Source organism: Oxyura jamaicensis, chromosome 28 (genome assembly GCF_011077185.1).
Source record: "Oxyura jamaicensis isolate SHBP4307 breed ruddy duck chromosome 28, BPBGC_Ojam_1.0, whole genome shotgun sequence".
Lineage (NCBI taxonomy): Eukaryota > Metazoa > Chordata > Aves > Anseriformes > Anatidae > Oxyura > Oxyura jamaicensis.
This window is the reverse complement of record NC_048920.1, coordinates 1,352,680-1,373,935: the sequence shown is the minus strand read 5'-3', so window position 1 is coordinate 1,373,935 and position 21,256 is coordinate 1,352,680. Positions and strand designations below refer to the sequence as shown.

Genomic DNA, 21,256 nt, shown 5'->3' with positions numbered 1-21,256 from the left:
CGGCCCCGTTACCCCCTCACTCTGTCACTCCCTCCTTTCCCGGTCCCGTTGCCCCCTTGCCCCGTTACCCCCGGCCTCATTACCCCCCCCCCCCAGCCCCGTTATCTCCCCCCCCCGGTGCCAGGCGGGTGCCTGAGGCGAGCTCCTCACAGGCACCGCTTCTCCTTCGAAGCCCTTGGAGGGAAGCCGGGCTCAGGAGTGCACCCTCACGTCTCCAGCTGTGCCCTTGGATGTAAAAACGGGTCGGTTTGGGGATTTCTGCTCCTCCCAGCCGATAGCGCCAGGTGTTTCCACAGCGGGGCGGGTGTCACGGGGCACAGAAGGCGATAAATGTGCACCTCAGCGCCTTCGTGCTTTTATCCCGCTCTGGTATAAGCCAGAAGTTGCAGATTGGGGTGATTTTCCCCTGTCATGGGGGGATTTTCCTTCACGTTTGGGGATGGGAGACGAGGCTTGGGTTGGGTGAAGCTGGAAGGTGAGGAGACCGCGGCCAAGGCTGGAGGTTGTGGCGTCTTTGCAGCGTAACCCCCTGCACTGCCAGCCTGGCATTTACTGACCTAAAACCCGCGTTCCCGTCAGGGTTGGAGGAGGTGAAGCCGTGTTTGGGTTTGCCTGGCCGTCCCCTTCCCGGGGGCTGTGAATTTAGAGGGGGTTTGGAGTCAGCCGTCACTCGGCTCTTTTTTTGGGTTGGATTCTTACGCTTCGCGCACGTTAACTGCGGAGCTTTTTCTGGGTGCTTTTTGTGATGTGTTTTTGCGTGCGGTTTGGTGGATTTAGAGTGGTGGAAAACATTCGGGTTTTGAAGTGCCTCTGGTTTGGGAGAAGGGCGTGCGTAAAGGAACAGGAGGGACGTCTGTGGGTGTTGCAAAACAGCTGCGGGAAAACAGACCAAGTAATAAGGGTACCAGCGGGTCGGTGGAGTCACGCCAACAACCTGTGGGTGAGCGTGCTTCAAAATAATCCTAGGGCTGGGTGTCCAGAACGCCAGGGCTGGGTTCTGGGTAACTCCGAGCATCTTTACCTCCATCCCACTAGGGCTGGGAATATTGAACACAAAATTGTTATTTAGGACCTGGGAATGCTGATCTTGAAGAGAGCTGCCGTGGAGGGGGACGGGACGGGACTGTCCTTGGTGTTGGATTTCAGCAGGAACTCTCTGGCCCCAGTGATTGCTTCAGGCAGGGGAATTTCAGCTCCCGATAGCGCCGTGGGATGAGTCAGGAGCGGCAGTAATCTCTTTTTGCTTGACCTGCAGCTGTAGCTTGTGCGTTGACTCAGGCAGGCCCAACCGAGAACGTGTGGTTTTGGGTATGTTTACCCAAATGAACCTTTGTTTGGAGAGGTCACCTAAAATGCAAGGCGGGCACCGCTGCGGCCTTGGGTGCGTGGTTACCTGATGAAGCAGATGGGCTCGGTACAGGTCAGGCAGGTTTGCTGTCAGAAGAAAAGCTCAGGAACCAGAAACGACTTTCTTCGAGTGACTTTGTTGTATGAAGATGCATTTAGGTTTACACCTTCCTTAAGTGAAACCGATGCCAATACTTCACATCGCAGTGCTGTTTTCTGTTTTCCAAATGCTGTATAAATCTTCCTGGTGACTGTCTTACGAAGGGAGGTTGCTCGTTACGGAAAGGCGAACCGAAATGCCAACTACTTACTCCGGGTCACAAGAAAAAAGAGTTCTGGAGGACTGCTCTGCTCTCTAGTTACACTTTAAATCTGCTCCTCCTTGCTGTTGAGCAGTTAATGATGAAGGTGTGTCCGTGTCGTGGCAGGGTTAATGCTGCTAGGCTGGCAATCTCAATCGAAATGTGCAGCGCCCTGAGCAGAGGGATGCTTGGCTCTGCCTGAGCTGTTTGTATGCAAGAGGTGACTGCAACAGCGGGGTGGGACTCGTGGCCTGGCCTGACTCCGACAGTCGGTGTGGAAAGCGTTGAGGTTAGCAAATGTCACCTGCTTGGGACGCTTGTGGCTTCTTCTTTACGATGGAAGATTTTAGTTTGTTCTGTTTTCCATGTGCATTTTAAAACGCGAAGATTTTAGAGCTGAGACTGCAATTATCAGCTAATGTATTGAAATAGTTCCTGGCAAAGACTGCTCGTGTTATTGCTTGTGTTTCAAATAATCTCAGTTTGAGTTTAGAAATTTCGACTGTGCTGGGATCTGGCACTTTGGGACCCCGCGTGCCTGTTTTATTTGTTTGTTCGCTGCCTTCTGTTTCTAAAGGGAGGCGATCCCTGCCTGACAAAAGGAGGGGATTCAGCACAAGGCCTCAGCCATTCAGTCCCCTGCAGATAAAGCGGTTGTCTGCCTTGCAGATAAGAGCTGGGCTTCGTTTTTTTTGGCTGTGGAAAGCATTGTCGAGGTGTTCCCAGCAACAGTCGTCTCTTACAAACCGAAGAAGGAAGCACTGTTTTTTCTTGCCAAGATTTTCTCTGTTCGTGGCTCATGCATTTGTTCCAAGCTTAGCTCAAGACGTGAATCTCCCGGACTCCTGTGAATAGCCTAGCTGCCTCGCCAGCAGAGGTTTAGATATCGCTTCTCAGTGTTCAGCAACTGCCTGAAGTCAGGTAATCTAAAACCATGCAAAGAATTTGTATCTTCATCCTGATTTACTGGCAGGTTTGAGTCCTCTCTGGCTGAGGGAGGGAGGAGGAGCATTCGTTTTGTACTTTGGAGCTAAGAAAGCATGTGAAAAATTAAACACTTCCAGACACTATCCTTTGGTGAGTCTTTTAATTAGATTGTCAATGATTCTTTAAAGTCATGCTGACAGTTCCTGTACAGGCCTTTAAAGGAAAAATGCAATGGACTACTCAGAGCTAATGTTTTGGGATCAGATTTATATGCAACTGCAAGATGAATGGGACTGAAGAGAGCTGAGTCTGCAGGGCATATCTGGTTTTGATTTTTAATGGCTTAATCAAACTGGAAGGCAAAGATGGACCTCAGGGGGCCGTCTAGTTATAGTTCATCCTCCTCTTCTGAGTGTTCCAGCCCTTTTTTCCTGTGATTTTTCTGAGATGCTTTTGCTCCAAGGGTGAATTTAAGGCTGCAGTAATCTCCGCTCTTACCACGTCTCTTTCTCTGTCAGGCTCAATTGCTCAGTTTAACAATTGAAGGCAACCTAATTGAGTGACTTCCCTGGGTACTGTTTAACTTCAGCCTGCCTGGGAAAAACGTGTGAAGATTTCTGCGGGAACTCTCTGGGTTTTCTTTTCTTCCCCCGATTTAATTATGTGCTTTTATCAAGTGGTGTTAACAACGCAATAAAAAAGGAAAACTAAGGAACTGGATAGCTCTGGAGTAATGCGAGAAGCTGACGTGTCTGAGCGGAGTCATCCCAGTGACTTTACCTGCGTGGAGTCCCTCAGTGTGCTGCCCCAGAGGTGAGCTTTGGCAGGGGTTTGGACCTGGTGATCTCTCGAGGTCCCTTCCAACCCCTCCGATTCTGTGATTCAGCTGTGACATCGGGCTCGTGCAGTGCCTGCGAGCTGTAAGTACAACAGGTGCCATGCAGTCCACAGCAATCAGTGTGTTCCTTGAGGATATCACTTGGGGAACCACGTGTAAGAGAGGTTTAAATGTTTGTATATCAGAGGGAAAGCAGAAATCTTGCTGTTATTACTAGGTCTTTAGAAAGTATAAGCGAGTGGAAAACCTAAAGTAACTGTCTTTGTTATACTATAGGCAATGAAGTCCTTCACTTTGAATTTATCTGGTTTGAATTTATTTGGTTTAATACAGAATTTGTCTCGTTTCTGTGTCATTCCTCAGTCCACGTGCTTCAGAGGTCCTCTTCTGGGATGCTCGATGCGCTCTGTGCTGGTAAACTTGTGAAGAGCTCTGGGCTGGAAGCCACGTGAATGTGATGGTTGCAGAGATCCCTTTTTACTCTTCACGTTTTAATGGCAGGAACCTCCTGCCGGGGTTAATCCTCGTCCATCGCAAGCTGTCCGCTCACAACTCCCAGGCAGTGAATAAAAAAATGCTGCAAGCTCCTGGCTGCTGCCTGCTTTCTGTCCCCAGGAGCAGATAACTATCTGCATTGTCGGTGCTGATTGGAGAGAAGTGGGTAGCAGGGCTGAGGTTCTTCTGCCTGCCTCGTAAATGGGAGTGCATTTCGTGTGGCCCAGAGTCGTGGCAGCTCTCGTCTGCTGAAGTGGTGTGCTTTACCTTTACCTGTCTGTCAGGGCACTCCCGCGTCCAGCGCTCTGAACTCCTCTTGTAATTGCTACTGGGGTTGTCTGAGGAAAAAGCAAACATTTCTTAGAAAATAGCAGCCGTTGGCATTGAGATAGCTGCTGGTGATGACTGTTTGCTTTGCAACCTATCTGCTGTTCTTGCTGGATAGATGACATTCTTTCAGAAATCTTAGTGTTCTGTGACAGGTCTAAATTCCACCGGGGAGTAGCAGACAAACATGTTTTTTTGGTAATGACACGTTGCCAGCCAGTCTCTGGGCTGGGTGCCCAGACTTCTGCTGTTTTCTGCCTGCGTACTACTGTGAAAACCGTAATGACTGGGGCTGCTCTTGCGGTTAAGGCATTTTGCTATAAACAGGTAGATTCAGGTCTGCCAAAGGTGCTGGCAGAACGGGAGCACCGTGGAGAGGATGAGGAGCGCGACATCCCTCCGGCCAGCTGTGAGTTTGGTGCAAAGCCCCCCTGCACCTTCCTCTGCCTGCTCTTCCTGCAGGTTTTTGGGGCTGAGCTGCTGCAGGAATGTGTGTGCTTACCTGGCAAAATACATAAAGGAAGGATTCGGGGCTGGTTGTGTCGTAGTGACGTGAAGTCCAACTTCTGAATAAGGTTTAATTGTGAAATAGGCAAACGCATGACGAGCTGCAAGCCTTCTCTTTAGCGATGTGAGTTTAATTTTGTACGCCCAAACTGGAGAACTTGGGCTCGATCCTTAGTTGTGATGCTGGTCTCTGAAGCGCGTTGGTTCTTCTGATGAGAAACTAATTATCTTAAGGCTGTGTAATTTCAAATATGATGCTGTTGTAGCTGTTTCATTCGAACATGATTGGATTCACAAGTGGCTTGGAGAGCTGGAGCTGTTTTTCTCTGAATCCCCCCCTGCTTTGGGCAACGAACTGGCACCTGCCTGTAAGACATTCTGCCTAGTAGGTTGCTTTTATCATCTGAATAACTTGATTCTGTCTTGCCTGTCCTTTTAATCAAAATCACCACCAAGAAAAGTAGAATGTCTAACTTGTCAGCGAGTCAATTTGACAGCTTGATTGAACTTGTTCAGGTATTCATTAAGCGCCGCTAGAGAGAGCTGGGAGAATGGGAAGGGAAGGCTAACAATGCTCCGGTTTTTAATGTGCAGAGCATATTCTGTGCGTCTCATGGTATGCAGAGAATGGAACTTGTTTTAGCACACAGCTGCTCCTGCAATTGCCAGGGTCCGGGCAGCATCTCTAGAAAGAGTCCCGCGGCTCAAAGGATCGGGAAGGAGACCATTGCAGCAAAGTTCGTTGGCTTGTAAAGGTGTCGCTGCAAGGGAGGGCTTGAGCTTCTCCCTTTTACAACTTGGTAAATAAGCTTTAATCCATGCCTGCGAGTTAGCATGGCTGAGTTACAGGCAGTGTTTTCTGGTGGAATTGAAACTGGATGCCAGAGTAAGTGCTTTGTGCTTTCAATAAACTCTCGTGAGCTTTGTTGTAAAAACACGGTGTATGTTACTCGTGTAACCTCTTTAACTCTTGGACCTGCATTCGCCAGCAGTTTTGCTTTCTGATTATGCATTCTTTAAGGGAATGCTTTGCTCTACAGCTTGTATGAGGAGTCTGGCTACAGATACGTGACACAGACTCGTGTAACTACAATATAAATAACACAGAAGCGTGGTATAAAAAGCCAATCTGATCTGCAGCTATTTTTTCTTGTTTCCTGTGGCTTTGGAAGTGTAAGGAATGGCTGAGTATGGGTCTATACAAAATTCAAAGACTTTAAAATGTCCAGCTGCTCCGGATTGGGTTTCTGTGGATTACTTAATGAATGAGCCTGATATATATATACACACACACACACATACACATACAAGATAGATAATGTCTGGTTTCTGATGGCTGGGCCCTTCAGATTCATTGTGAAACTTAAAAGCAAGGCTTTATTCTCTGTCTCCGATGTGCATCATCAGCCATAACAGCCAGGATTTGGTTAATAACCAAGTCAGAATCCAGCCCAACTCCAAAATAAAATATTGTGTTGCTTTGCAGCGAGCAAATGGGACTACAAATAATAAATACTGCTTTGGCATTTAAGGCTCTGTGAGTTCAGGGCTTATATTCCTGTAGAGCACGTGGGCAGTTTTAATGTGTAAAACTGAGCATATAGACAGGTGTTGGTAAATCAGGGCATCAGGCACTAAAAATAAAGAACAGCAGCTCTGAAGAGTATCAAAGAGAATATTGCCGAGTACATGGATATCATCTTTACGGACGTGCATGTTCTAAAATAGGTCCAGGCTTCATAATAGCAGCTTAGTATTTGAGATTTCCTTTTAGCCGTCTTTCTCAATCATCTTTCAAAATCACGTTTTAAAACAAAGTTGTAGATTGCACCCCTAAGCTCTTTAGCATGAGTTCTATTTCTGTGGGTTTATTTTTGGTAGAGATAAATCTGATATTGTGACCTACATTTCTTTTTTTTTGAAATAGCTGGGGATAATATCTCTGCCTGTGATTTCTCTCAGGCTTTTGCTGAAAGACATCACTTTACAATAAATTTTCCAGGTACGTGAGATGAGAAGGAAAGGAAATAAGCAGAGACAGTAATTAGGAATAATCAACAGACTGTGTTCTTCAAAATAATTTAATGAAGTGCTTTTCTCCGCAGTGCTACGAATCACCTTCGGTCCTGAGCCTTACAGGAATTTTGGTTCACAGTCTGATGTGACCAAGCGTCCACGATAGAAGTCTTCAGGTGCAAATGGTGATGCTGCTTAGGTCGTGTTTCAGACCATCAGATGTTATCTTTCATTAAAACCTTGAGTTATTACTCTCGGAGCAGCATCCTGAGAGCTCCTCTTTTTGAAAACACCCTCAGGAGTTGTAAACACGTTGATAAGTGTCTTCCCGGAGCTCTAGCAAGTGATGTCTGCTATTAAAGATACCCAGGCGTGTTTGTCCTCCCTTGGAGTGAGCGCGTGGGTCATGCCTAGCTTCATCATCACAAATTGGTCATGCACGAATACAGACAGAGCTGATCTGGCTCCGGCTTTCCGTTAATGTCTCCGCTGCAACCAAGGGGTTTTGAAAGTGAAGTCTGGCACTAATTTATGAGAGCGATGTGGGGGGAAAAAAAAATAGGTCAGCAAGTATGAAAGGTGCTGACAAGCATATAACGGCTCGAGATTGTTAAAAAGGAAAGGGAAAAAAAAAGTCTTGAGACGGCCTTTCCAAGTAGGCAAGCTGTTATGCCTCGGGTTTCCTAGGCATCAGATGGGGCAGAGATGAAGCAACTTGCTGGAGGACACGCAGAAGGCTGCGCTAGAACCGGGGAGCAGTTGAGGAATTGAGAATTCCTAATATCGCCTTCTTTGAAAGGAAGCTAAAGATGGGGAAAAAGTGGCTGTTGGAGCGGTCTTGTCGCTTAGAAAACTGATCTTTGTAGTTACGCCCCGTTTGTGAATAGATTCAAAACGGGGAGACCGGCTTTCTGTGCGAGCTCGAGTTTTTCAGGCTTTAGCCCTTTCATTTCTGCATAACCGAGGATGAAAACTTGCATCAAAAAAGCAGAAATACTAGAGAGCTAGATGCCAAAGTGTTAATGCTTTAAATAGGAGCTATCTCTGCGTTTATGCTCTGCAGCTAAGGTTAGGCTGACCTTTCCTTTCACGAGACAAACGAGAGCTTGTTTCGCAGCGAGAAACATCTGTGCAAGCCACGCTGTCTCACTAGCCACGAGCACACGTGCACTGCAGCTGGGAAGAAAAGCAGTTCTGAAGTCACCGCCGTGCTGCTTTCAGTCAGATCGCCACTGTCATCAAAATAGCCCTTATGGCACGTGTGAGGCATTGGAGCTATCTGGTCCTTAAAATAACCTCCAATTGCTTATGGCAGGCTCTCTGGATGGGCTGCTGGGACTGCTTTTTCCATTTTCCAGGCCCAGGTTTTAAATTTCAGCATGTCTTCTCCAATATCTGAATGATCTAGAGCAGTCAGAATGAGCGGCGACCAAAATCCTCCCTGTAAGCAGTGGAAGAGGGCAGAATGGGATCAGTTTCTTCGCTCCTAAAAACTGTGCCTTTGACTTTGGAACTTGCAGCTGAGTTCCTTAGGGCATGAAAAGAGTGAACGTGATCAATGGCACGGTACTTTGACGGCACCAAAGCACCTTCCTCCCCCAGTCCTTCTCACACATGTCCTTGCACCTCTAAGGAAGGCTCTTCTGGGAGCTTGGGACTGGGGTTTTCCTGCTGAAAATGGCCCTGTGAGTCAGCCCCCCTTCCTTCCTGCCCAAGTTTTTTTTTATTACTGGGGTATTCGCTGCTTCTGAAGCTAACGCTTGCTTTGTTCTTGTTTTCAACATAGGAGCCGTAGGTCTTCTGCCCGCTTGTAAGTGCAACTGGTATGGGTAATGGTGTGAGAGAAGGTCAAGTGGATTTCAAACGGCAGGATGTGGAGCCAGTTACAGCAACTCATCTTCCTTCAGAGGTAAGAGCAGGAGCTTGGGGGATACATGCAGTGGGGCTGAAAGAAGGGTGGCTGCTCTAAAGGAAGCATCTCAAGGGGATTTGAGCTGTGGAGTCCTGAAAGAGCTGCAGTGCACGTACAAGCCCCGTAACGTGTAACTTGGGCTTTCTCAGCACAGCCAAGCAGCTCCAACCCTCTGGGAAGAGGCTGGGCATGGCTCGGAGCTGACAGGCAGGCAGGGCTGTGTTCCTTGTTCAAGGTTATGTGTTGTTATGTCTTCAGTGGCAGAGCTGGGAAGAGAGCCATAAGCATTGCTTTCCTGCTCTCGCTGTTCTTAGGAGGCTCCTGTTAGAAACGCTGGGAAAGAAAGTTGCAGTGAACCTTGCTCTGGTTTAGATCAGGGTTTCTGCTCGTGTGGAATTGCCTCACTGGAGGTGTGAGGCCAGAACTTAGGCTGAAGTTCACACAGCGCTGCCTGTGCGTGGCTAACCCTGCATTTGGCACCCAACAGGCAGAGACTGGACAGGAAAATTGAACTGAACCATGTATTTTTGTAATAAAAATTAACTTTTTTTAGCTGGGAAGCATTCTGAGGGGATAAAAAAAAAAGCTAACTCCTCTATGAAAACACAAAGCATATCAAAAGTTAACATTCTTAAGCCCGGGCTTGACTTGTCTTTCAGTCCGTAACCTTCACGGTGTTAGATTTCAAGTCATTTACTTGCTTTCTGCCCATGTGTTACGAGAAGATAGCTGCTTTATAAATATGAGCTGTGGCAGGAATGTCAATAACAGAAACGCTTCCATTCCATTTATCATAGTAGGAAGCCTGTCTTGTTTTATTCCTGGGATCTGGGGGACAATGTAGAAATAAGGCTTGTGTGTTACTAGAAGGGCAAGAGAGAAATTTAACTTGTGTACATGGCTAAATCATGAGCAGCTAGTGACTTAGCTTTTAGAGATCCTTAATAAGGAGAAAACAGTGCTTGTGAGAGGTGGCAGACCTTGGAACTTGGCATTTGGGCAGGCAAGTCTGAGCTTTGTTCTTAATGAACTGACCAGGAATTTATTGTGCTTGGAATTTGCCATTTTGAAGGGAATGTTGACGTTTCCAAAATTCTGGCATTGATTTTTAGCTGTCTCAAGTCTTTCATGAAGAGATTTTGTCTGAGAAATGGAATAGCTGAAAATGGCCAGCTGCTGGTCCTTGCCTGTTGAAGGGAAGCTAAAGCAAGATCCCTAAGGAAAATTCTTGATCTTTGGCACCTTTGCAGAGGAAAGAGACCTCTTTGGTTGAGTGTTGAGAAGATTTTTTTGTTTGTTTGTTTTTTGAAAAGCACTCCTACCTGCGTTGGCAGGTCGAGAACGTTCCCATACAGGGCTGGAAGGGACGGGGAAGTTCTTGCAGACAACGTGACAAACCAAGTCAGAGCAGTGCAGCACTGAGATGCGTTTCTGGGGGCACAGTGCAATGAACGGCTGCTGACTTTGCTTTACCACAGAGTTTGTTTGCTCATAGGAGTGAGATTACAGGATAACGTGGGTGCTCACACCTGAGTTTGGCTCATCCATGGCCTTGGGCGGAGGTAAATATTACAACTTCTGTTTAGGATTGACTGTGTCACGCTGAACAATGCTTTGTTGCAGGGTATCCAGGAGCAAAAGAAGGTTCTCAACTCCCTGATGTCTGGTGCATTGGCTGGTGCTGTTGCTAAAACAGCGGTAGCTCCGCTGGATAGGACAAAAATCATGTTTCAAGGTTAGTCCTGCTGGCTTTTGCAAAAACACTCTTACTTTATTGTTAGCAGAATCCAAACCAGCACCAAACCTGTTCGGCCAGCCTGTCTTGCAGTGCTTCGACCTGCAGAGACCTGGCAGGATGCAGACAGAACAGCGACATTACTACAATGAATCGAGTCTGGAAACCCATTGTTTGATTTTTGGTAGGGTCATTGCAGATGTTAATCAGCTGTTCATCTGGACCACGCTCCTGGATCCAAGTCTTGTGGTAGTCAGCAGGAGTTTTGCTATTCCAGTGTAACGCGGGTGCACGTGGTGCTGGTTGGAGGCAGATGACTGTGGCTTGTGAGCGTTGGGTGGCCATGTGCGTTCTGTGACATAAGGCAGGGCTTTGGAGTGCAGAATAAACAGGCACAGGAAGGGCTACATTTGAGGGGATTATTGGCATCATTTCACATTTCTGTGCTTGTTCAGTTTGGAGAAATAATCTCAGGAGGGAAAAGGAGCAGTGTAAGGTGATGTGGTGAAGCTGCAAGGATGCAATTGAGCTGTTTGAGGTCCCTGCTGAAGGCTGGATGCCAGGCTGTGCCTGCTCAAATGTGTGCAGGCTTCCCTAGTAAGAGTTGTGTTGTATTCCAGCTTAATTGGCTTGGTTAGAGTTGAGGTTAATTATGGAAAGTGCTGTGAGAGACAATGAAGCCGGCAAACCTAGCTTTGTATTACAAAATGCTTTTTGGAGCCCATAAACTTAGCGTGTAACTGAGAATGACACTCAGCTGATGGGAATAGGAAATTCTCATGCATTTAGTGGGGTTTGGGGTTCAAACCCATGATGGGTTGTTTCCAGTTCCCCTGTTTCAGTGCAGGAGCCATCAGCTCTGTTGATTGTCCCAGCGGGACGGGTGCAGGCGGTTGATGGAGCAGACATTTTGCAAGGCCAAGGATTTTAAATCTGGTTGCCATCCCAGATTAAATGAATTGGGTAGGTTTACTCTAATCCCTGGATGAGATTTAATTTTAAACTGACTTTCATTTGACATTATTTTCATTCTTGGCATAGCAGGGGCCGAGGTTTGGAATAGAAGGGATATAGATCAGGGCGTTAAAGCTGTGGGGAGCTAAAGCCTCGGGTGGGTGCAGGCTGGGATTGCCTCTGCGACCAGCTGCTTGTGCAGCAGCGAGGACGTGCTGTGCTTTCTCACCAGAGCAGGCTCTGTAGTTTGTCTAAGGTTGGAAATGTCAGGATCAGAGGTGAGATGGAAGCTGCAGAATTGGGGTGAGTCAACAGCTGTCCGTGTAAATCACCGTGAATATGCACGGGCCTGAGTGTTATAAAAGGACCTATTTGGTTTGGCCCGTTTAACTTGCTGCAAAGGATATGACTAAAAATTGCCTGTTTTGACCAACTTCTTGTTATCTAATGGATTTCCTACTCTTGCTGTTCTGAAGGTTTTTCTTACAGGCCCCCTTCACAGAAAGGGAAGAGGGAAACCATCTTTGGGTCAGGTGAGCTAGGAAGGTCCTTGGTCAAGAGACTGAAGAGTTTTCCTGTGGGAGCTGGGGAAAAACAAAAATTTTCATTGCAGAGTCAGCTGCAAGTGGTCATTGAGGTGTTTTTAGTTCTTTAAAAAAAAAGTTTGAATTGCATAAAGGAGCAGCATGGTGAAAATGTATTTGCATGTGATTGTTTGATACACTTGAGAGGTTACAAGTCTCAAAGGAGTTTGAAAGAAACTGCAATAGACACTTAATTGGAACCACGTTTCATTAGCGTTGCTGTTCGGGTTTTAGCCTGGGTTTTCTTCCTGCAGTAGGAATGTTACAAAACAGAGCTGCCGTATGCCAAGCAAATCTTGCTTCCAAATGCCTTGTGTATTACATAGTTAAAGAGATGCTGTCAATTTGAATGGATGCAAGAAAAACTGAGCATTCATCTGAGTTTTGTTAGATGAAACCATTGTTGCGTGGAGCCTCGCTAAACAGACCCGCTCTTGGCTGGATTCTGGCATTAGTCTGGAACCTGCGCATGGAAATGCTCTGCTAAAATCAGTTGTGGGTGTTTCTTCTTTTATTAACATTGTTATTTACTACTTTTAATGCTTTAAGAAGTGTCAAACTGAGCATTTCCGTAACAGTAGGTGGGAAAATGAACTCATCTGCTGAAGTGTGTTTGGGAAATCTATTTCTTTGTTTTAAAGAATCTTTTTTTTTTTTTTTTGCATTCATTCTTTTGCTTTTATTTTTATTCCTTAAATTATCTGTATGGTTTCTTTGATCAATCTAAATGTATTCCGAGACCTAATGCTCACTTTTTCTTTTTAGTGTCTTCAAAAAGATTTTCTGCCAAGGTGAGGTGATGTCTCAGTCTCCTGTTGACCTGAAGTGTTTGATTAATGGTAGTAATAGACCTAAAAGCACCTTTTGTTTGTGTATAACATCCTTGTTTGAGTTTTATTAGCAGCAGTCATAGTGAAAGAGCACAGAGGGCTGGAAACAGTATATAATAATTATCATACTGTTGAGGACAGCACTCTTTCTTGTTAATGTTTTTGCCCAGTGCCAAGCACTGAGGGGCCTCAGTCCTCATTCGTGCTCCAGGTTCTACCTGTGATGTTTCAGTAATGTGGCTTCGCTCCAAGCTGTATTCTGCTAGGAATTCTCCTCTAGTGGTTGCTTTCTCTCTCTCTCAGCCACCACTGGGGTCGTTCCAGAATATATAGGAAATTGGAATCTGGGAGCCGATTGCAGTCGTGGCTTGCTGGATGTTTTGTTGCATGTGCCTTGCAGATGTTCCACGTGTGCAATGCTAATGTGTGTAATCCAAATGTTTCTGTCTTACGCTAAGAGGATTAATTTGGGTTGAAAAGTGGCTTGTGCATCATCAGTCCAGCTCTTTGCCTTGCCCTCAGAGAGAAAATGAAGATGTCGTGAATGTGAAACTCTGTCTTCCTAGCTCCACTTGTTCTTTGCTCTAACGTAGCTGACTCAGGCTCCCTAGAGCAGAGATTTTAGCTGTCTCTTTCTCGAGTCGGGATTGTGAGTGTAAACAGCTGATACCAGCTTACTGAGGTTATGGTGGGAAGGAGGATTTGGAAAGGTTAAGCTATAGGGTCACCTTTTCCCCCCTCTATTGTTTGGACTCCTCTTATCATGATCTCCTGCTCTGACCTTTGATCCGTTGCCTGCAGGAAGCCTACAGGCTGATTTATCGCACCTACCTCAACGAAGGCTTCTGGAGTCTCTGGCGGGGGAACTCAGCCACCATGGTCCGTGTGATCCCTTATGCTGCCATTCAGTTCTGCGCGCATGAAGAGTACAAGCAGCTCCTGGGGAGTTACTACGGCTTCCAGGGAAAGTAAGATGCAGCATGGCTTTGATCCTTGCAGAGGAAGTTGGAGCAGTTTGTGGGACCGTAGGTTGTAGGGAGGGAGCGTGTTTCTCTGTTATTATAATGCTATTATTATTATATTATAATGCTGTTTGCAGGCTTGCTGAGTTGAAAGCTGTTGGTACAGAGTTGTGCCAGCTTCTCTCATGATAGGTTGGCAGAACAGGGCATGTGAGGGGGCTGAGCAAAAGGCTTCTAGCCTTGCACAGGGGAGATACTGCTGAGAAGACCCTATTTTCTAGAGGCATGAGCAAGAAGTGGCCTAGACATTAAGTTAGCGCTTCCCTGTGCTGTGAGTGGGCAGGCAAAACAAAGAGCTTTTCTTTGCAGGAGAAGCAACGAGATCCAGCCTTGTGCTGTTACCTGAGCCCTTTTTCTATGCGCATGTGGCCTGAGCCTCTTGCTCTTGGGCATGTAGTGTCTGAGACACCCCCAAATCAGGCTTCCTGTCCTCTCAGGCCTCAGTCTTGAACAGCTGTGGCAAACCACAGCAGCTTCGCCCCATCCCACCTCAGCTCTCTTCAGCCCACAGGCAGGGAAGGGATTCAGTAGCTGACAGAGTAGAGCCATGCTGAAAAGCCGCATAGCGTTACCAGCTCCAGGTGATCTGTTTGGTCTCTTCTCTCACCTTACTTTAGAGCGCTGACACCCTTTCCTCGATTCATTGCTGGCTCTCTGGCAGGCACAACGGCTGCCATGTTAACCTACCCCTTGGATATGGTCCGTGCTCGAATGGCTGTCACGCCGAAGGAGATGTAAGTGCCTAATGAAAGCAGGTATTAGCACCATGAACAAATGCAGAACTTTCTGTTAAGGTCAGATGACTTTTTTTTTCCCCCCTTTTTCTGGGTCACTTCTTGCTCGGAGCCTTTGGTGCAATAAACCTGTTACTGTGTGGGTCTGAGCACTGATGAAATGACCAGAGCCCTGGTTAGTTCTGGGACTGGAAGGAGATGGAGACTCAAAAACCTCACTAGAAAAAAATGATGTGTTGGCCTGCTAGGAGGCCAGCTGGCACAATGCCTCTGGAAGAGTTCTAATAGACAGGATAGCATATTGTGATAGGGCTGTAGGAGAGCTTGTGACTGGCTTCTCCATTTGCAGACAGGCTTCTGAAATCCTTCCTGAGCTGTCTGATGAGCTCAGAGCCGAATTAATTAATTGTTGATCCTTCAGACAGTCCTGTTGGAAATATTACCCGAATATGCGGGCACTAACTAGCGCAGATTTGGTTTTCCTGTGTCCACGTGCTAGGTACAGCAATATTGTTCATGTCTTCATCCGAATATCCCGAGAGGAAGGATTGAAGACGTTGTATAGAGGATTTACACCAACCATCCTTGGAGTGATTCCATATGCCGGGCTTAGCTTCTTCACCTATGAGACGCTGAAGAAACTACATGCAGGTAAAAGCAACTTTTTCTTTGCTTTCAAATGAAATGGTGTAGGCTTTTGGCCAACTAGAGGAGTTTGAATTCAGTGGTGTAAGTCCTTTTCCTGGCCTTGAAGCTAATTGCTAAATTCTGGGCTTGCGGTGGATGCCTATCTTGCACCTCCTTGTTACTCTGCAAGTCCTGACTGCAGAACAGATTTGGTTATGTCCCAAATCAGCTAACCTCCAAATTGGGAACGAAATCTCAGGAGCTCTGGTGCTCAGTCCTCTCTCTGGCTCCCAGCCCCACTTGACCTTAGTTACGCGTTTATTACAAGAAGCTTTCCACCCTCTGCTACTTTCTCTTTCCCAGATCACAGTGGGAAATCGCAGCCATCTCCTCCGGAGCGGCTTCTGTTTGGTGCCTGTGCGGGCTTGATTGGCCAGTCGGCTTCCTACCCCCTGGATGTGGTGCGCCGACGAATGCAGACGGCGGGGGTTATGGGACACACGTACAGTTCCATCCTTCTCACCATGCAGGAGATTATAAGAGAAGAGGGACTAATCCGTGGCTTGTACAAAGGACTCAGCATGAATTGGGTCAAAGGTCCAATTGCAGTGGGAATAAGCTTCACGACCTTTGACCTGACGCAGATCCTTCTCCGTAAATTACAGCACAGCACTAATGTTGAAAGGTAGTAGCTTAATCCCCACAGCCCTGGCTGGAGAAAAGTACAACACGTGTAGAAAGAGCAATGCTAGTGTTCCCTCACTTTGTACGTGCTCTCCTGCAGCTGAGAACTTATCTTTCTTGTTTGTTTGTTCACTTTGTGGTGGTGGGTTTTTTAGTTTTTTTTTTCTCCTTTTTTTTTTTCTCTTTAGCGAGCCTCTGTGTTGTTTGGAAACCTCAACCTGAAGCTAACCCTTTCCTAAAAGAAATTCTTCTTACCGTTCTGCGGACCTGTATCCTCTAGAGTAGCTGCCTCATCCTTCTGTCTTACTCTTTGATACCAGGAGTGGAGCCTCTCAAACAAACACGTGCTGCTGCTGGCTCCTCACCTGGTCTCTGTGGGCAGGTGAAGTGGCGGATGATGAAAGAGAGGACTCGGTGCTGTTGGAGTGAACTCCTGAATTTGGGAAGTGACTGCTACTCCTGGTAGGCAGCTCTTTCTGAACACGTGCTAGCTGGAGGCAGTCTGCCAAGTGCAATATTCCAGTTAATCTGTAGGGAATTGCAGATTCCTCTGACCTGTAAGCACCGGTCTCTGTAAAACAGGACACAGCAGGATTTAACAGGTCTGGGTCACTTCTTTTGTTCTGGAAGTTGAATGTGAGCTGTGGCTGGAAATGCTGCCCTTTTTCAAATGTTCTTTTCACTTCTGGGTTGAGTTGCATAAAATATCCCTTGCTTGCAGCGTCCCTCCGAGATTACCAAAGACTGTAGACAGCAGGGGAGGAAAGTTCTGAACAGTTTTGTAAATCAAATTCTTATGTTTGTTGTCAGTGTCATTGACTAGGGGCTGTGCCTGGATTCACAAACTGGATTGAGTTGAACTGCAGTAGTGCTTTGGGGCCATCTGAACCCTTCCATTGTTGTCATGGTCTTAAAGGCAGCATTTCCTGGGGGATTTGGCAGGCTGTGCCCTAGACGAGAAAAAGAACTGTTACATACTTAAATTCCACGCAGTTACATCTTTCAGTATTCTTGTTGCCACTTTATGTATTTTGCAAGAACAAACATCTCAAAGATGCACGTGTGATGCAGATTTAGCTATCCCGACAGGCTGCTTCTGTCTGGTGAAGGCAGCCTAGCACCTAAAGCTGCTGGCCCTGCTTCCGAACAATCATGTTGTCATTTGCCTGCTGTGTAGGTTGCGTCACCTCCGTTCATTCGTCCGTACCTGAGCCCACTTGGTTTTGTTCCTGGAGTTCTTCTGGACCAACTGTGTCCTCAGGAGAACGGGCTCCGCAGTCAGTATTGACCCCTCAAAAATTAAATATAGTGCCAATTGTTTCCAGTTGCAATTTGAAAATGAATGGTAAAATACCTTTCATTGTTTCTATTTCAAGTCAGGCTTCAGAGAAACGGAGATTTGAGGGTGGTTTTGTTTTATGTTCCATTCCTGTATTAAATTTGGAGTGCAAGAGAGGTCACAACAAGCTTTAGACTTCTCTGCGAATCCGATTCCGCGAGCCAAGATTAAAAATCCCTTTCCAGCTGATATAGCTCATGTAGAGGGGAGATAACATACAAAAGAAAAATAAGGCATAATTTAAAAGCTGTTCTTCTCTGGCGTATATATTTTAGTCATTGTAGTTCGAGCCTTGTGTCACGGCTTTATTAATGGGAATGGAGGTAATTGCACAATTGGTAGGAATAGCTTTCTCCTTTCTTTTGTCTTTGCACTTGTTCTTTGGAGCATAACTTGCTTCTAATGCCAAATATTTCCCTAGGAATCGAGCACCTGTGCTTCCATTTTGTGGTCACGGTGGAGAGTCAGCGTTCTGAAGTATTAGCGTGCGTGTTGATCCCAAAACACGGGGTCGAGCATACTTGAATGGTTGTGGATGGGTGGGGTATTAACCTCAGTACGTTCTGCCTCTAAGCCCACAGAGGATGATTTCCCTTGTGAAACCTGACTGCAGTCACTGATTTACCTTGTAATTAGTGTTAGGTGTCGTCATAAGAGGCTTCGGAGATGGTAGCCATGAAATCTGTGTATTTTTTTGCTCCCGTTGTTAATGGAAGATTGTCAGCTGCTTTCTTCGTTTGGGTGAAAGGTTTAGTCCTTTGCAAGAGCTCTGATTTCTTTTCTCCAATGGAGAAGCCAATTACTTCTGCTCTCGTCTTTCCCTTGTTTGGCCCAGGGAGGAAACACTAAGGCAGTTGCATCCTACCACAAAAGTGAGGTACAGACCAACGAGGAGAGTCAGTGGTTGACTGTGTGTACGTGTGTGTACGCGTGTCCGACTGCGAGTACAACCCATGCCAAGTTCTCTCTCAGCTTGGAGGCTGCTGGTTCAAGGCACGGCCCTTTCTGCACAGCTGGTGGGTGCTGCACAAACAGGAAAGGGAGCAGAATCGTGGCGTCCAAGCTTGAGCAGGCTGCTTTGCTCCCAGTACGGTAGGTCGTCCGAGGCAAGCGCAGCAGACCTTGTCCTGGGAGGTGTTGAGCATCGCCGAACCCCTGTGGCAACAGAGGTGGCTTAATTCCTCCTGGGTTCTAAAAGGACTTACACTGGATGACTGGCCTCTTGTTTGGGACCGAACAGGAGGACGGATTTGCACGGGGTACCTTCTGCCACATCAGGAGTGCAGCTGATGCGTTAAATGAACAGGAAAACTGGGGAGGAGACAGCTCCTGGCTGGGTGGCCCTGGCATCGCCCCCTTTGCACCACGAGTGCGGTGCGAGCGGCTCGTCTAGAGCCTGAGGATCGAGACCTGAAGTACAGCCAGGCTTGGAAGTACTGAGCTGAGAGAAGCTGTTCTTTAATTAGCAGCTGCACCTGATTTTAATTCAACGAACTTTTAGCCAAACTTGGTTTTCCAAGTTTTACAGGCTGAGCGCTCATTCAGAGACAGGTCTGAATTCAGTCTGTAATGGTTCTGGTGCTTTTGTTTCTTGGGCAAAAGAGTAACTGTGTTACTGCTTTGGGCTGTTTTAAATAGCCTTTTTTTTTCTTTTTTTTTAAATCTGATTTGAATGTAGAAGAGGAGAAACGGAGCGTTCTCTTCCCTTCTCTTAATCCTTGCATGGATTGTGACGTGTTCCAGATCTCTGTGCTGCCTGGAATGAGTGCCTGAGGAGTTTCGGGCATGGTGATTTGGAATGGGAGAGTGCCTGTGGTGTGCTGGCAAGGAAGGTCTGTTGCCTTGAGGTCTGAGAAAGAAGACAAGTCCAGCAGGAATATCCTCTAGTCCTTCTTTTCTTTAGGACTACTTTACTACCACAAATTCTCTGATTTTTTTTCCCCTTTGCTCTTCTCAGATTCCTTGCTTTCATTTTCAACTCACGTATCTTAATTTTCTCTAATGCATTACTGCCAAACATTCATTTGTGCTTATTTTTTGTCCATTCTCCCTTTCTTCCTGATTCTGCACCTTTAGTCCTGCACTAGCACTTCGAGAAAATCAGGTCCAATGAAATGCATCCAAAATGACAAAGCTGCAGTTTTGACAGCGATCCCTGAAACAGCCCAACGAGGCTTCCTGCTCGCCGGCAAGGATGCCTGTGTTTGGGGGCAAGAGGTTAAAGGCACTAGGTAATGGGGAAGGAGGTTTTTTGAAAGGTTCTTGAATTAATTGCCCGGTCTAACGCCTCTTCTTCTCCACGTGCTTGAAATGCTGCTTGTCATTTCCTCTGTCGGTACCTGCACGTGATGCTCACTGTGCTCTATGACGGTGGCTGCTGGGTCAGCAGCTTGGGGATTGCTCATAGTTCAGAGGGTCAGGTGAGGGAGGTTCGTATGCCAGAGGTGAGACCTGAGCTGGCTTCTCGCAGACCCCTCTGCTCTGCGTGCCCCGCCAGTTCCCCGGGAGGACAGGCTGGGTGCTGGTGGGACCGTGGTAGAAGGACTGGGAGAGGAATCACAGCCTCCTGCTGCACGAAGTCACGGCCAGCCCTGAGATGGGTGGCGTGGTGTAGCACTGGTACTCGATGAGAGCTCTTCCAGAGCAGTTCCCTGCCTTCTCTGGAAGCATTGTGGTACTTCTGTTCTTGTAGCCTTCCACCGAGAAGGTCTCGAGCACTGTCATCTTCACTCTGTGGTGTCACGAACACAACAGCAGGTGAGGCACGAAAGGAAACTTTGGGCAGAAGCACTATGGCGACCCCGAGTGTGCCTGGTGCCGGTTCCAGGCAGGCAGGAGGGGAGGCAGCGCCGTGCAATCCTTCCCGTGCCATTTGTGCAGTGTCTGACCACGTAGTCGGGCTCTGCAGAGAGCCAGGGCACGTCACGGACCCTCCCTGACGGGACTGGGCCAGAGAAAAAGAGGCGGCCGTCCTACAAAACAACCTTTTTATTGTAGGGGCCGCTTCCTCCCGCTCCCCCTGCCTCCCCCTTACACGCCGTGTGCCGCAGGGTCTCCCAGCACTGCTCACTGCCTGTGTGGTCTATGCATATATTAGCACAAACACTGTAAAATGCCTTTTTGTCGGGACGTGTCCTCCCCCTCGGCGTGTGTGTATGCGTGCGCGTGTCAGTTTGGATCGCTTTTCTTGGATCTGGAGTTCTATTTTATTGCAGTGAAGACACTTTGTTACATAATGTTTATATATTTTAAGATTTGTGCCAAGAGAGGATGTATATTTAATAAAAAATCTAATTGACTTTGCAGGCTCTTTCAGGGTGTCTCCTGGCGTTACTCCGCTCATCAGAGGGGCCCGGCACGCCTGGGTGGGTTATCGAGGGATTAACCACGGGGGCGTCGTGGCTGGGGGGTTCTTCGCGTGGGACCAACCGTTTCCCTGGCCCTGCAGGTCTCCCGTGCGCGGGGCTCCCCTGGAAGTGCACGCCCTTGGTGCTTGGGGTCACACACCTGTGGGGGACGAGCAGCCCTGGAGCTGTTTTAAAGCCTTTGCTGTCCCCATCCCCAGCGCCGCGGTGTGGGACGGGGACGGGTGTGCGATGGCAGCAGGTGGCACTGTCGGCTTAGGCACGGCCCGGCGGCTTCCCTGAAGTTGGGGTCCCCTGGCTGCCGCTCAGCCCTGCTCAGCTCGTGGGGCTTTCATTGCTTCCAGCTGCATTTCAGGTCTGGTGTGCCCTCATCCTCCTTGCCAGGGAAAGGTCTCGCAGCGGGGACAGATCCTGCCCTCTGCACTCCCTGCGAGGCAGGGCCGAGCTGATGATGTCCCGGCTGCATCCCCGGGGCAGCTGAGACCTGGAGGCCGTGAGACTTGCACCAAACCTTGCGGGGAGCCTGCGGCCGAGCTGGAGAACAGCCCTCGCGTGCTGCTCTGTCCCCATGCACCAGGACCAGCTGCTCCTCGCTCCTGCTGGCTGAGGTTAGCATCTCCACCTGGCTGCTTCGGGCCACGCGGTGAGCTGTGTGTCCACGATTTCCTGCTGCCCCGAGCAGGAGCAGCCCTGCGGGATGCAGGCAGGAAG

General features: G+C 47.8%; 1 protein-coding gene across 3 annotated transcripts in view; it reads left to right on the top strand.

The window, feature by feature from the left end:
- SLC25A42 (solute carrier family 25 member 42) overlaps positions 1–20,493 on the top strand; it is a 20,904-nt gene extending 411 nt beyond the window's left edge. The window contains exons 1-8 of one of the 3 annotated variants that reach the window (XM_035348281.1): positions 2,830–3,389; positions 8,546–8,668; positions 10,295–10,406; positions 12,710–12,735; positions 13,576–13,742; positions 14,414–14,530; positions 15,030–15,181; positions 15,521–20,493. In XM_035348281.1, the coding sequence (XP_035204172.1) occupies positions 8,585–8,668; positions 10,295–10,406; positions 12,710–12,735; positions 13,576–13,742; positions 14,414–14,530; positions 15,030–15,181; positions 15,521–15,846 (984 nt within the window). In that variant the 5' untranslated portion in view covers positions 2,830–3,389; positions 8,546–8,584 and the 3' untranslated portion in view covers positions 15,847–20,493. Of the gene's footprint in view, positions 1–2,829; positions 3,390–8,545; positions 8,669–10,294; positions 10,407–12,709; positions 12,736–13,575; positions 13,743–14,413; positions 14,531–15,029; positions 15,182–15,520 lie in introns of those variants that run through there. The other 2 variants (XM_035348279.1, XM_035348282.1) reach the window with 2 other exon arrangements.
- Positions 20,494–21,256: the final 763 nt, after the last annotated feature.